Source organism: Podarcis vaucheri (assembly GCF_965113315.1).
Source record: "Podarcis vaucheri genome assembly, chromosome: 11".
NCBI classification, from domain to species: domain Eukaryota; kingdom Metazoa; phylum Chordata; class Lepidosauria; order Squamata; family Lacertidae; genus Podarcis; species Podarcis vaucheri.
Genome location: NC_138749.1, coordinates 38,081,474 through 38,096,632, shown reverse-complemented (window position 1 = coordinate 38,096,632; position 15,159 = coordinate 38,081,474). Strand labels below are relative to the sequence as shown.

The 15,159-nt window shown below is 40.0% G+C and overlaps 1 protein-coding gene across 7 annotated transcripts in view; it reads right to left on the bottom strand.

Moving 5' to 3' along the window:
• Positions 1-15,159, bottom strand: part of RHOBTB3 (Rho related BTB domain containing 3) — a 34,799-nt gene that overhangs the window by 18,263 nt on the left and 1,377 nt on the right. Inside the window, exons 1-5 of one of the 7 annotated variants that reach the window (XM_082191467.1) lie at positions 14,873-15,137; positions 12,303-12,485; positions 11,865-12,090; positions 7,172-7,364; positions 3,352-3,503 (exon numbers count right to left, since the gene is read on the bottom strand). In XM_082191467.1, the coding sequence (XP_082047593.1) occupies positions 3,352-3,503; positions 7,172-7,364; positions 11,865-12,090; positions 12,303-12,304 (573 nt within the window). In that variant the 5' untranslated portion in view covers positions 12,305-12,485; positions 14,873-15,137. Of the gene's footprint in view, positions 1-3,351; positions 3,504-7,171; positions 7,365-11,864; positions 12,091-12,302; positions 14,837-14,872; positions 15,138-15,159 lie in introns of those variants that run through there. The other 6 variants (XM_082191468.1, XM_082191469.1, XM_082191471.1 and 3 more) reach the window with 6 other exon arrangements.

Sequence of the window (15,159 nt, the reverse complement as noted above, 5' to 3'; positions counted from 1 at the left end):
GGGCATTTCCTGCAGCAGCCTCTATGTCTATTATGGAATTCCCTGTCAGTGGAAATGCAATAAGCCTCCGCCTCTTTGAAATTTTAAACATTCTTTGAAAACGTTTTGTAGGAAGGCTTTTTATGTAAAGGGTGTATAGGGTGCCCAATGCAAGAGAAGACTATTCTGGCTCCCACCCAAGACCAAACCACAGAGGCATTTACTTGCAAGTAAAGAAGTAAATTTTGATAAAAACTTAGCAGCTAAGAAAGAACATAATCTAGTCCATAGATTTGCATACACTGGACAGGCTGCAGAGCTGGCCCTCTCTGTATGGAAGTAGACTCTAGAGCTCACAGGTACATGCCAGTCCCTATGCCCATGCTTATGAGTGCCTTGCCATAGTTCTGCTAGGTGCTGTGTTGTGCACAGAGCCTCCTTGGTGCAGCAATGGGGGCCTCATAAGCCTCTCTGAAGGAAGAACATGAAAATCATCCAAACTTGAAGTGAGGTATTGTTTATTATACCAACAAATCTTGAAAAGATTAGCCTTTATCATTCCTGCTTCAAAATAACACTAATAGAAATTAGTACAAGGAAGGAACACCATGCCCAAAGTGCTTATAGAATAAATTTAGTAGGCAAAGCCAAGCAAATGAGGACAGCTCTCACAGATGTTAATTTAAAAACAATAACAAATCAACATAATATGTATTCAATTAGCTCCCTCACAGCTAAATTACTACTCTGTACATTAACTATCCTGTTTTCCATGGGAGAAACCGAACGTCTATTGAAGTTCATTTTTAAAGTAGCTGATTCAACAGACAAACTAAAGTGCCTACTGACTGCAAACCAAACTGCAGAAATCTTAAAACAGGCTCACTTCCAATACACATTTAAGATTGGCAAATCCATTAATGGCACTAAATATTGTTTCCCAGAAATAATTTGGAATCTATTGCTACTGTTTTCAAGACAGTGATTCATTTGAGAATGCCATTTGCTCTATGATCTTGGGTGTAATCTGTATCCATTCAAACCATTTCTTTAAAAAAATCTGATATGGCTAGCCAATGGCTAATGTAATTAATGAACTGAAATGAACTATTTATCACTTTAGAGACCTTTTAAATTAATAGCCCAATCCTCTGAATGTCTACTCAGAAGAAAGCCTTCCGTGAGATTAATTACCAGGAAAATGTGCATATAACTGCAGCCTAAATCATTTTTAAACTAGTTGTGGCATGTGAGGGAATTGCCAATGTACCATCCTCAAAGCTGCTGTTTGCCAAGACTGGGATGAGGAAGGACAGGTTGGTGATGCACATGTGCTTAGGCCCACTGCTACCAGAGGTGTACCTAGGCTCCTTTGTGACCTTGGCAAGGAGATGTATCAGCACCACCCCTATGAAGAGATATATTGAGGAGATATATTGGTTCCTCTGATGCCAGGAAAGACCATGGACCCAAAATTCAAAAACTTTGCTTTTCATCACCTATTGTACTCTGCCAGTTGTTTCCTCCTTCGCCACTGGAGTTGGGTTGGGTCTGCTCTGCACCGCCTCCCCTCCTCCTCCATTGATCCATCTGCCTGCTTTCCTCCATCCCTCTGGTTCCTGCTTTCCCTTCTGCCTTCTTCCACCCTCCCTTCCTTTTTCCTCCTCCTGCAACTCTCACCCTGCCTCTTCTTTCTTCCATCTGAGCCCTCACAATTCTAATAGCACCACCACCCACTGGGGAGGGCCCCCCAGCAAGTGACTGGATTCTATTGCAAAGGCACCCAGGAGCCTGCAGGTCTTGCTCAGAAAAGAGAGCACAGATGGGCTCTGACAGGGCCATCTTCAGCATATCTGGTGCCGTGGTGCAAAGATCCCTCCGGCGCGCTGCCTCCCCCCCCCCCCCATTTCTCAGAGTTGTTGACCTTTTCCCAAGCCTCTATGGGGATCGCTCTCCTCCCGCGGAGGCTTGGGAGGCAAGCTGCACACCCGCCATCCATAGGGTTGACGGGGCACAGCTGGTGGGTGTGCAGGGAAAGGGGAGGCCGCCAGCAAAGCCACGCAGCTCCCCCACTCACTGGGGTGCCCCTGAGAGGCCACCGCCCTGGCGCAATGCGCCAGTAAGCCCAATAGGAAAGACGGCTATGGGCTCCGAGCCACTCGAAGTGGCACAATTTTTGTGCCCTCATGGGCCTGTGTCCTTAGCAGGGGCCAACCCGACCAACCCTTACGTACACCCCTGAATGCCACCACCAACCCATTGCTTCCGCTGCCCTGTCCATACTAATCAGCGGCAGCGTTGCCCCAGCTAGGAGTATGCAACAACAGCACTTCTTACATATTGCAACTGTAAAAAATGTGTTCAGATTAAGGGTGTAATACTATACTCGCATACTAGGAGCAAGTCCCACTGAACTCAAAGGCACTTGTGTTTCAGAAAGCACGTTCACGATAGTGCTGAAACACTTTTGCTGCATTTCAATTTAATTTAGTTCCACTCCTCCAAGTACTATTCATTACACTGGTACCTCGGGTTAAGAACTTAATTCATTCTGGAGGTCCGTTCTTAACCTGAAACTGTTCTTAACCTGTGGTACCACTTTAGCTAATGGGGCCTCCCGCTGCCACCACACCGCTGGAGCATGATTTCTGTTCTCATCCTGAAGCAAAGTTCTTAACCCGAGGTACTATTTCTGGGTTAGCGGAGTCTGTAACCTGAAGCATCTGTAACCTGAAGCATCTGTAAGCCGAGGTACCACTGTACATGTAGACTTTCTCCTTCCAAAATAGTGGACTTTGAACAATGAAGGAGGTGGCCTTAAAAATGGCTTGGAGAAAAGGCAGTGCAGGACTGCTGTCAGTGAAAATACCCCCACTTCCTAATATGATTTCCTGTGGTACCTTGAGCAAACTGTTCCAATTATACTGTTTATTTCACTTATACAATTTACCCTTGCAACAACTCTGATAGCTTTAAGCTAAAGTTTAAACTGTAATAATGAGTTGCCACATTTATACCCCATCTTTCCTTCAAGGAGCTCAAGGTGTCATACAAGATTCTCCCCCTTCCCATATTATCCTCTTAATAACCTTGTGAAGCATATTAGGCTAAGAGGGAGTGACTGACCCAGCTTCACAGCTGGGTGGCAATTTGAACTCTGTTCTCCCTGGTCCTAATACAACACTTGAACCACTACACCATGCTGGCTCTATAATTTGACCTATGTCATCCTCCAGTGGACTTCAGGTCAGAGCAGGGGCTGTGATCCTGAGTAGCCAATGTCCATATCCATCCAAAAATAACCATAGTCCAAATTTCAAAAGATATTTGAAATCTTACCATTTGATCATTCTGAGATTCTTTTCTACTTACCACTCCTCCAAAATATTTTCCTATGTAGAAATCATTGAGACTGTGCAGTTCCAAATAAGTAGCTCCAAGTTCCTTAGCAAGCTGAATCCCTTCAGAAGCTGTAACACAGCTCCCTCTGTCTGAGATGCACAAAGGACAAGTGCAGGGAACTTCTGAGAAAACAAATTATTTATGCAAAATATTTTAATTACATTGGCTCTTCTTCAGTAGCTTCAAAATCATACTAATGAATTAATAGCACATTCAACAAAAGGTAAGATTTTTAAATCTATTAACAGCATAAATAATGCAAGTACAAATGCAGAGCTACTCCAACAAGAATTAAACAATATTTTTCATGTTAATTATATTATACCTTACTATTTTTGAACATGGGTTTTATTCAACTAAATCCTACTCAGCGTAGATCCACTGAAATTATTGAACCTAGTAATGTACATATACTTCAACAGGTCTACTCTGAGTAGGACTAGCACCGAATACCACCCCTTATCTTGTTATTCGCTGTTTGTCTGATGTATAACACCTAAGGTTGCACCAAGGCTTTCTACAATGATCCCCCCTGAAATGCAAATATGGCTTGCCAAAATGATTAATGTGCATGACACAGTATCCCCCCCCAAATGAAATTAAGTGTCTTATTATTGTCACTTCACTTTTCAATTTATCAAAAGTTTCAAAAATTTAAGACAAGTTTCAATGGTAGGCCATTATAAATCATAAGGCAAATAATGAGGAAAGCTTGGAAAACTTTTCAAGGACATTTGCCAGACCACAATTTCCTCTAATTGCAGTCAGCATGATATTACACAAGAATTCTGCATTCCTTACTAGGCAGTGTCAGTAGAACCACGGACAGAGTAAACAAGGCTCTGCAGACAGCATTATCTATTATTTTCATTGTTAACTGAAGGAAAAAGGTTTCCATATAAAACAAACTTGTGCTGTTATAAATAAAAATATTTAAGTGCATTATTATATTGTATTATCAGTGTACATGGGACTGATATTCAAAAAGACAAGATCTTCTTGCCCCCTAAATTTAATCTCTAGTATGCCCTAGGATATATCAAATTGCCTATGAACCACATCAGATAATATTTCATGAAAAAGAAGACTGCTATCTACTGACAGTTCTTACTGTAAAAGCAGTGGTGCAGTCACACTGAAATAATCTCTCTTGGGTCATTTATATTCTGATTATCAACTACTCCAAATAACTTGTTGCCTTGCAAAAGCATGACAAAAATGACAAATATAAGGTTGGATCCAATGGTAGACATAGTCAAAGCAGACCCACTGAAATTAATAGACATGACTAACTTGGGTCCAATAATTTTAATGGGTCTATTCTGAGTATAATGCAGTTTGCTAGAACATAGATCTGTATATATAATTGCAGAGAGAGAGAAATTTGAGACATCGATACATTTTCACCAAGCATCAAGTTCATCACCTATGGGTAATTTTCAAGGTTTACTTCATAGAGTTTGGCTAACATGCAACACAACCTTTTTTATACTTTTAGTGTTAACTGCCCACAAGTATTCCAGTAAAGAAATTTCAATTGGGAATCAGGTATTACATCAATGAGGATAAATTGCAGCCTTTTAAATAATAAGTGTGATGAATATCAAACTGGTTCATATTATTACAATCTTACTATGGTAGAAACTATTGTTGAATTTGATGGCATGTTTTCAGATAAAGTAGAATAGACTGTTTATTAACAGTGTGATCATACAAAGCAGTTTCATTCTTGTACATGTTCTCCTTTTTTACACAAATTTAATCTGGAAAAGTTTCTCCTTTTCCTTCATGTTGCTATTCAATACAGTGGCATCATAGTTTTAATTAAAAAGCATTTCAAATAGTCTACCATACGGAAATGGTCTGCAAGGTATTGGGACCCATAATGCAACAAAGCTTAAGAATACAGTGGACTGCATTACAGCAACCATATTTTAAAAACCACTTAAAAGTAGCTGCAACTTACAACAATATAATGGACAAAAACATGACAATGTATTAAGTAATGAATAAACTTTTAAACAAATGCTTCCCAATAAGAAATTACAGACTACTCTGATGCTACTACTTTTCAATAATCGCATTAGCTTGGAAGGTACCAGAAGTAAGGAAGAAACAAAAACTTTTTCCACTTTTGACACTGTATCAGATTTCACACAAATAATGCCTTCATCAGAATTCATTAAACATCATTAAAACTAAAAGTGCATAGCTCATAAATGCCCAAACAACATTCTAGGGGGTAGGAACGCTAATATGCCTGTCACTATGCCACAATGAATACATTATGTTAAAATTTCAATTTTCCTGTCAACCTGAAATAACCGCTCAAAGATGCTACCCACTATGCCCCTGCCTGAATAAATGCTCTAGACAAGCCTCCTTCAGTTTCCACTGAGAGCAGGGTAATTTTGCCACAGATGTGTTTGGGTCATTCAATTGCTCATGATACAGATACACAGCAAAATTACCCATGAGGCATACCAAAATGGAGACATAAAGTAACACTACTCTGGGCCATGCTGAGTAAACCTTTTCTCGAGCAAGGGCTCAAATCTGTATCTCAGCTATTAGAAGCTTGAGAAACAATGGCACAGCTAAAGTTATGACAATGGACTCTGCTCATGCAAAAGCTAAGGACGATGAGATTCAGAACAGATCTTCACATACACGAGAGAGTGCTGTAGAAATCAAATGTGCAAAATCATTTTTTACCATGTTTATCAATTTTTCAGAAGATGGCATTCATTGTTTCATCAGCCAGAGCATAAGTTTCACCTAACAAACTTGTGCAGTGGGATAAATAGGCAGGGATTTGCCCAGAGCTTCATAGCTCAAAAGGGATTAAAGCCTCAGTCCAAGTTCAAGTCGAACACATCAGGCAACCTTTAAATAACTTTTTCATGAGTGGCTCCCACTTGGGCAGCAAATAATCTTTTCGGTTCTAACCAGAGAAGTATCAGGAGGGGATGCCAATTTCATGGGGCGGGCACTTTTGATCAGCCCTGCCCATATGGTTGGATCATTTTAATGTAATTGCAACTGTGCAGGATCCACTCAAATAAGTTAAGCTCCTACACAGTCTGTGGGATCCCAGCAGACCACACACCTGAAGGGTACCAATGTGGCTTCAGCACAGACAATACAGCCTGCATGACTTCAACTTCTGAATGCAAAGGTGACAGAGGTATGCCCTTTTAATAGAATCCCTTAGCTACTGGAATTGACCTACAGTATGTAAAGTCTATACTAAGGAAAGGAAATGATGTTAGGAAGTTACCTGTTACACACAGAACTGATACTGTGAAAGAGTAGGCAAATGTTTGGCAAGTAATGCTAACAATGTAAAGAATTTTCCAAGCAAATGACTGATATGCAATGTCAATAAGCATTTTAATGTTGCAATCTTACCCACACTTACTAAGGTATAAGCCCCACTGAACACTCTGGGACTTACTTTCAAGTCAGTGTGCACAGGAGTCTGCTGAAACATATCAAAAGCGGCAATTCTGAAACCAACTAAATTTAGCAAACTTGCATTTCCTGGCTTAGCCCCAGTAACAGCCCAAGAATACACAAACCTAAGTGCTTTACCAATCATGTAGAAGTGCAATTCTGGAACAAGTCTCTTGACTATAACAAATCTAACCAACAGTACAAATATTTTGTGACCAAACATTAAGCTTATCGTAACTGAACTAACAGCATAGTTTTCCCCCACCATGATTAACCCAACACTTAGTCTCATATCGATACCTCAGCTGTTTATAAGATGAGCTCCAGCACATACCGTTTTGTCTTGCACCAACAGCAGAAATTATGACAGGAATTGAACAGTGGTTTAATGCTTTTTTTATCAGTGGTGCATAAATGTCCTTTACTTCTTGAAATGAAGACTTGTCATTTACAGAGTATTTAATCACAATGATATCTGCTTCTCCAATAAGGTTCCGAGATGTGTACCAGTCACTGTCAAAAATATCCTATACAAAACAAAAAGATGGAGCTAAATTCCATTTTCTATGGATCAAGAGCAACTGGCAAAATAGTCCTCCACACAAAAGTAATACAAAAGAGTGATTTTTTATGATGAACTGAATGGTTGCTAAAGTCAAGAACAGAATTTGTAATCACAGTTTTGTTTGTTTTTACTTTAAAGCCATTTGCATAGAGATGGCTAGAATTAACAAATTCATTACTATGAAAAAATACCTTTAAACTTCATCTCATTCATTTTTGCAGCAACCCTGTCTTCGATATTTCCACTTTAGAGATAGGGAACTGAGTGCATGACACTAATTGGTGAGTTAATAGGTGCACAGCAATTTGGATCTAGACCTCCCAACTCAAAGACCAACATTCAGTATGGTTTTAGAACCTCTGGTTGTTGTGTTTACTGGTGTATTAATTATAAGCAATCTTTATGCAGCAAAATTGTTTTTAATTTCTAGTAAATTGTAGCTACAACAATCTGTTCACAGGTACAAATATAACTTAAAAACACATGAGGTTCGTTTTTAAATATGCTGCCTTTTAAAGAAATTAATGGGAAGGTGTAATTCAAAGTCACCTGCACTACTGACAGCTTAATCTAGGCATAACATCCCTGGCGTGGTTGTACCGTATGAATACTAATCATAATTTAAATAAATGTGTCTTCTTTTCTGAATATCAGTAACATTTGTAGCCATAAAAATGGGAGAAATCATTCAAATCCAAATGAAGTACTTACTAATTTTTAAATGCATACCCAAACTTTCTTTTAATAAAGAACTAACCAACTATAGTGTTATAGAAGAGAACTTGGCTTATTTTTCCTCTGTGAGATACTTTACTATTATTTGAGCTTGTTCCAGCCTACACATTCCCAGCATACAATAATCTGCATTCCAGTACTTCCTTTGACTGGCACTTTCCCCCATTCTCTTTTCAATTATTATAATAAAATTCTGAATGTCCAAGTATGGAGAATGACAATCTTTTGTTTATTCTTACAAGCAGAGGCCACCGGATATTCTACATTTGTTTCTCCAGTAGTATTCTGGAAAGTTCACTACTAGAGAATGGAAAGGCTAGTCCAATATCCTTGCTTCTTATGCAATGTATACTTATTACTAGCTGATGAAAGGCTTTCAGAGTAATCTCCTGCTCTCCTTATTTTTCAGTTTGTAAAATTCCAGTCTGCAGAAGTGCAGAAATAGCACAACAATTTGAGATTAGCATTAGACTTCCCAACATTCTAAATAACACCAGAAAAAATAGAGAAGGAGATAAATTCAGAATGTTTAGATTTGTGGGAAGTAAACACAAGTCGGGAACAGAACAGAAAAGTACATTCAAAGGAGAAGGAATAGAGAAATGTGAAAATTGAAGACACAGAAAACAAGATCTGGAAGATTAATAAAACCAAAATTAATGCATTAAAACTTGTTTAGTGAATGAATGTACTGAGAAGTGTTAATTCACAGGCATATCTCTGTACATTCTTCACCCCACCATTCTAAATGTTGATCAAATATTTGCCCAATTAGAGAGTAACTATGCTGAAATCCCAGACTTCCGCAGGCACATTAGGAACCTTGATATAATTCTTAGGCCATGATAGTTAGGTCCTTCTAGACATCAATTCCCTCCATTTCAGAAGTTCATAGATGGATGTAGATCCTTGTGCAGCCAAAGTAGCACCATCCATACTCAAGGAAGAGGGAAATGGCAAGATTTGCAAAAGTGCAAAAAAAAAAAAAACCCAAAAAAACCCCCACAACTTTAGGGGGAAACCCCAAGGGAGGGAACCCCAAAAATAGCCCCGTGAGGACTGAGCATGCTCAGTGCAACAGAATGTTGACTGGGTGGAAGAGGGAGAGAAAGTGTTCCCTGGGAAAGGGCATGAGTAACTGACTGAACACTAAACAGGCATAATTAATGCTGCAATGGTCTGTTACAGGTCTCACTTGTTTGCTTTACTTGCAAAACAAGTTAACAACAATGGAAGTATTTTATATCTAAAAAGTACCTCTTACCCATAGGATTTGGAGCTATTGTGGCTACTCTTGCACAACGGTAATTATCCTATATTTCTACCACATTGTACTAGAGCTAGACTGATCAACATGGCAATAGCTGCCTGACTTGTAAATATCTGGAAAGCTCAGATAAATTGCTGCAAAAAACATTATGCCTGAAGAAAGCTGACACTGCAATTGTATACCTACGCACCTAAGAGTTAGTTTATTTCTAAGTAGATACATATAGGAATGTGCTGTTTAGTCAAACAATTTGAGATATGCATAAAATACTAGTTTTCAACACTAATAATAAATAGCAGAAGTAAGCCAACTTCATTGCATTATGTTCCAGACAGTAAATGCAAGGTCAGATGAATCAATAATGTTGACTGTCAGTTGTCTCTGCATGCTTCCATACACAAACATATGTATGCATATACTAATCATTGCACAGCACAGATGGGTAAAGGTAAAGGAACCCCTGACCATTAGGTCCACCCCAGTCCGACTCTGGGGTTGCCGCACTCATCTCACTTTATTGGCCGAGGGAGCCGGCGTACAGCTTCCGGGTCATGTGGCCAGCATGACTAAGCAGCTTCTGGAGAACCAGAGCAGCGCATGGAAACACTATTTACCTTCCCGCCGGAGCGGTACCTATTTATCTACTTGCACTTCGTGCTTTCGAACTGCTAGGTTGGCAGGAGCAGGGACCAAGCAATGGGAGCTCACCCCGTCGCAGTTTCATTACTGAGTTACTAATGAAAATTCAATTTCTCCCCTACAACAGCTACTATCGCACTGACGTTATATGATCATGGTTTCACTACTTAATAGTGCTTACAACAATGTAGTGAAGAGTAACACAATAGTAACGCCTCACTCTACCCGTGCCACGTTGTACTTTAAGTGCCCTGCCATTTAAATTATTTTTTGTTTTTCCTGGTTTCCATATACAGTGGTGCCCCGCAAGACAAATGCCTCGCAAGACGAAAAGGTTTTCCATTTTTGCGTTGCTTCGCTAGACTGATTTCCCTATGGGCTTGCTTCGCAAGACGAAAACGTCTTGCGCTTTTTTTTAAAAGCCGCTTGAAGAGGCGCAGTTGCGACGGACCGTGCTTCGCAAGACGAAAAACATCGCAAGACGAAAAGACTCGCGGAACGAATTCTTTTCGTCTTGCGAGGCACCATTGTACTCTCTTCAGATACTGTGCACTTCTGCTATACAACACCTATCCCAATATGTTGAAAATGGCTATAGCTCAGCAACAAGATTACCCCTCTTCCATTCCAAGGGGTTGCACATATAATGGCACTAGAGATGGTGGGTATCAAAATTATAAGCTGCTTTTTGGAAAAGGCCCAAAGGATGTGGTCCACATCCATCATATAATTTCAGGGAACAGATTCTTGTTAACAATCTACTGTATGTTACATCTTTAGATACCAGTCAACTCCAAAATAACCAACCGTTCAGTCACTTGAAAGATTTTCCTTGATGTACGCCATCTCAAAACATTTAGGAATTTCTAAAGAACCATAGTCTTCAGCCATTTCAGACCTGGCCCCCATGTTTAAATTTTAAACTGCATATGTCTGCCTTTCTTCCCCTCTCTTTCATTTTACTCACATCACATTGTTCCTATTAAATGCATACACAAACACTCCAAAAATGGTGGTGGTGGTGCTTTCGATGCAGCCCAAGTGTGGTTGGGAAGCCATGATTTTTTATAGAATATCTGTAAATGAAGATGTTGCATACAAGGATTGAGGGTAGGGAGGAAATCTCTTTAAGTGAAAATAAATGAAATTTACTAACAGAACCATAAGTTGACCAATATAATTTACCCAAGGTCTTATCAAAAAGTTATAAATATGATTCCTGATAAGTGACCCTATCACTAACTCCAGAAACACTATTAAGAGCCAAATTGGTATATGGTCAACTTATTACAAAAATAAATAACAGAACATGCACTCTTTTCAAAACTTTGTAATCATGCAACTGTCAATCAAATTCAAAGCTGAAAGCCTCATAGAAAATTAGTTGCTTAAACTGCTTTACTGTTCTATCAGTTCCAGCTAAATGTCTGCATTTATACAGTTTTTCAACCCTCCAAGATGTGTTTATTCTCTGAAACACATGACTTCCATATCAGAACAGGAGGTGATGGTCCTCTTTCTTTTGATCTTTTCACGTTTCTTCAAGGAATGAACTTATTCTAATGGCTGTAATTTACAGAAGATAGTGTTTTCAGTTCTCTTTTTCTATGAAGCTATATTCTAATAACCTTATACTGGTTTAGAAGTTGACCAAACTAAGGCAGCAATCCTAATTCCACTTACCTGAGAGTAAGCCCCACTGAATTCAATAGGACTTACTTCAGAAGACATGATTAGGATTGCACTGAAAAGCTACAATATTAGCATAATTAAATACATTTAAGATGGCTCTGTTAATTTCATATTACAGTCTCTTACCCAGAGAGGACAGTCATGTACCACCAATCTGACATTTCCAAACACACAGGCTTGATATTCGGTGAATGCAGGATTTCTAACATAGTTGGCAGAGTTTAACAACAAGCTGCTGTCAGTCTCTGAAACCAGAGCACTTCTCCCAAGATAGGTCCAAATCAGACTCCTCTGCTGATCATCCTCCGAAAAGCCGCCTCTTTCATTTCCAAAAGCTACAACGTGAACGGACCTACAAATAAACAATGTTTTTAATCTGCTGGTATCAAACATCTATTATGACAAAATGAAGAGAATGTGGGAAGGGGAGAAGAGGGGGGGAAAGCAAATGATGTTTTTCAAGCGACGACAAGAATCATGATTATTTTCTCAAGGCACACGGGGTTTTTTTGTTTTTGCCGGAGACAGGAAACACTCAAGGAACAAATAACACAACCCACGTACATGATCTTAAATCCAAAAGCAGGAGAGCAAGGTGACTATGAATCCTGCAAAAGCTGCTTGCATTATAAATCCAAAGCTGCTTGGGTTTATTCTTTCTCCATTTCCTGAGGTTGTTTCATTCACCCCGTCGACGGCTGTGGGGTGCTTCCGCCACCGTCCTCCTCCTATTCAGCAATCCCTTCTCTGCAAGTGGAAAATGAGCGTTAGCTCTCTGTGACAACAGCTCGCTGCTGCCGAAGGTGAAACCGGCACGTAAACTCAGCAGCTCCCAGCTTCGAGCTCAGCCATTTGCCTCGTGACGTCAGTAAACCCTACCAACAAAGGGTATTAGCACCCGCAAAGGGAAGAGCGGCTCGACATTTCTGCAGAGCCAACATAATACGGTCAGGTCAGCAGAGGGAGAGAGAGAAACAAAGTGTGGCGTTGGGAACAGCAGCATCTCACCGAACGGAAGGAGCCTACGTGGTACATTGCTGTTGCTGCTACTAGCGGGAAAGAGATCCATAAATACATGAGCTCACTGGCAGCCAATCCACTTCCAGTCATTCCCAAATGCGGGAAGGCGGGCAGCCCGAGCTGGGGCAGAGGCGTCAACACTCAAGAAAGAAATGCCCTCAATTTGAAACATTTGCTTTCAGACCTTTCACTGGCACAACAGTGTCATTGTTTTGGGGGGAAAGCGTTTCAGATTCTGCATCCTGCTTTGTTATTAATAGGAAGGTTAAATTGCATCTTATATTTGATTGTAAATATACATGATTTTTTTTAAAGGTGTGGTCTCTAAATAAAGTATATTTTGTTCAGTAAGAATTTGTTCACTATGTCTGTTACCTTTTTAAAAGAGAAATAGGTATTTTATGAGGCTCTTAAAAAAAACCCTGCTCCTAGCAATGCCACTGCAAATCAATTTCGCTATATAAAAAAGGAATTCTTAACAGTAATAATATTAACAGAATATGCATGGCCTCCAACTTAAGTTGCAGATCTACTGAAAGCAATGGACTTTTACTTAGATGGATGCAACAATATGGGCTGTCGCCAATGTCTGTTATACTCAAGAGTATATCTATTAGAAGTAATTGACATGGCTTAGGCATTACTTTAAATGGGTTAACTTTGAGCAGAAATTAGTTGGATATCACAGTATGGCTACCAAATATGAGGAGGGGGAGAGTAAAAGCAACAAAGAGCACTTCAGACAAGTTTGCTCTGGATCTTGTAGCACATATTTCTTACAAGGACTATACAGAAATCTTAATTTTATTTGCAGTAAAATGTTTTGGCTTCCACCTTCATCACCTGCCCTGATAAAAATGATGCTGTTTCACAGGTGGTAGTTAAGAGACCTTTGAGGATGCTCAGAAAGCCTTCATTCCCTCAAGGGTACTGGTACTGGTACCACCCACTAGGCTGAGGTCATGTGGTGTTAATGTGTCCAGCATGTACAGCCAGAAGTTCTCCCTTTTTTGCTAACACTGCTGGATCTGTTGGCATATGTCTAGAATTACTATTGCTAATTCCAACAGACCGCATTTCTCAGAAGTGTTTGGCAAACGCTTTGTCAAAATTGCCGATCTGTGGTTTCTAAAACTGTGCGCCTAGCTTGTAGCTTTACCTACATATAGTTGATACACATGAGAGGAGCCTTCGTTTGCTTTGTTTTTAATCCTTAATAAATGCAACGAAGGCAGGAGGCATTGAAATACTACTTCTGGGTTGTGCAATGTGTTGCTGTCCCAAATAAAATATGCAATTAATTCCAATAAAAACATACGGTCTGCAGACAAGGATGTAGCCAGGATTTTTGTTGGGGGAGGGAAGGCTTTTGTTGGGGGGGAGGCTCAATTAAGTATTTTTATTGATTTTAATTGATGGGTGGGCAGCTGCCACCCTGCTCACCCCCTTTGGCTACACCCATGAGTCTTCTCTTTGAGGCTGCAAATGTATTTACACCTTAAAAAATACGAGTGACCTTATTTATACTGTGGAACTATTCTCAGCATGCCTCACTAGGCCAATAGCAGAAAGAGATGGGGCGGGGGGGGGGTTCAATACTTTTGCTTGCTGCTCCTTAAAATAACAAGGTTTGCCCTCATGTTGGAAAACTGGTTTTAGGTGTGGGGAAGCAGAACTTCCTTTTGCACCTTCTTCCATAAAATGGGTCCCACTCTGGGACAGATTTAGGTTTGATGAGGTCCTAACCTACTGAAAGTAATGGGGCCCTTTATATATCCAGCTGTTCTTTGTCAACAACAAATTGTTGCTGTTTTTTGTGTAGAATATATGCTATATGGTAATTTATCAACCTAATAGGTATCTAAAGCCATTTGCACATAACAAAATATGTATTTTATCAAAGTAATTATTGAACTGAAATACAATTAAAAAGAAGTATATTAATAGCGAAATGCAACCCTATATATAGGAATGAGCAAACCAGTGGTATTTTAGGGAGCAGGCTAGCAGGCAGGGCCCATTGCTTACATCATAGGAGTCTACACAACACAAACCACTGGTGCTGTACGTAAGTTTTTTTTATTTGTTTTTTATCTTCTATTTTGGAAATTCACATCGTTGTTTTTTTCCTTTAAATTTTTAAAGCTGTAGCTTGTTTAGCTTATACGTAAACCCGGCGCTGCAAGGTAAAACGGGCGACCTAGAAACATACACCGACCGAGGTGGAATAAAATATGAGGCGGGGGAGCTCTACCCCCCCACCCCCGACCAGAAGAAGAAGAAGAAAAGAGCACGAAACGAGGGGGCCATGAGGGAGACTCAAAGAACAAGGCCGCCTCAGCGCTCGCCTGCGCCGCCTCTGCAGAAGAGCAACGGCCTCCCTCGCGTTGCCCTGGTTACC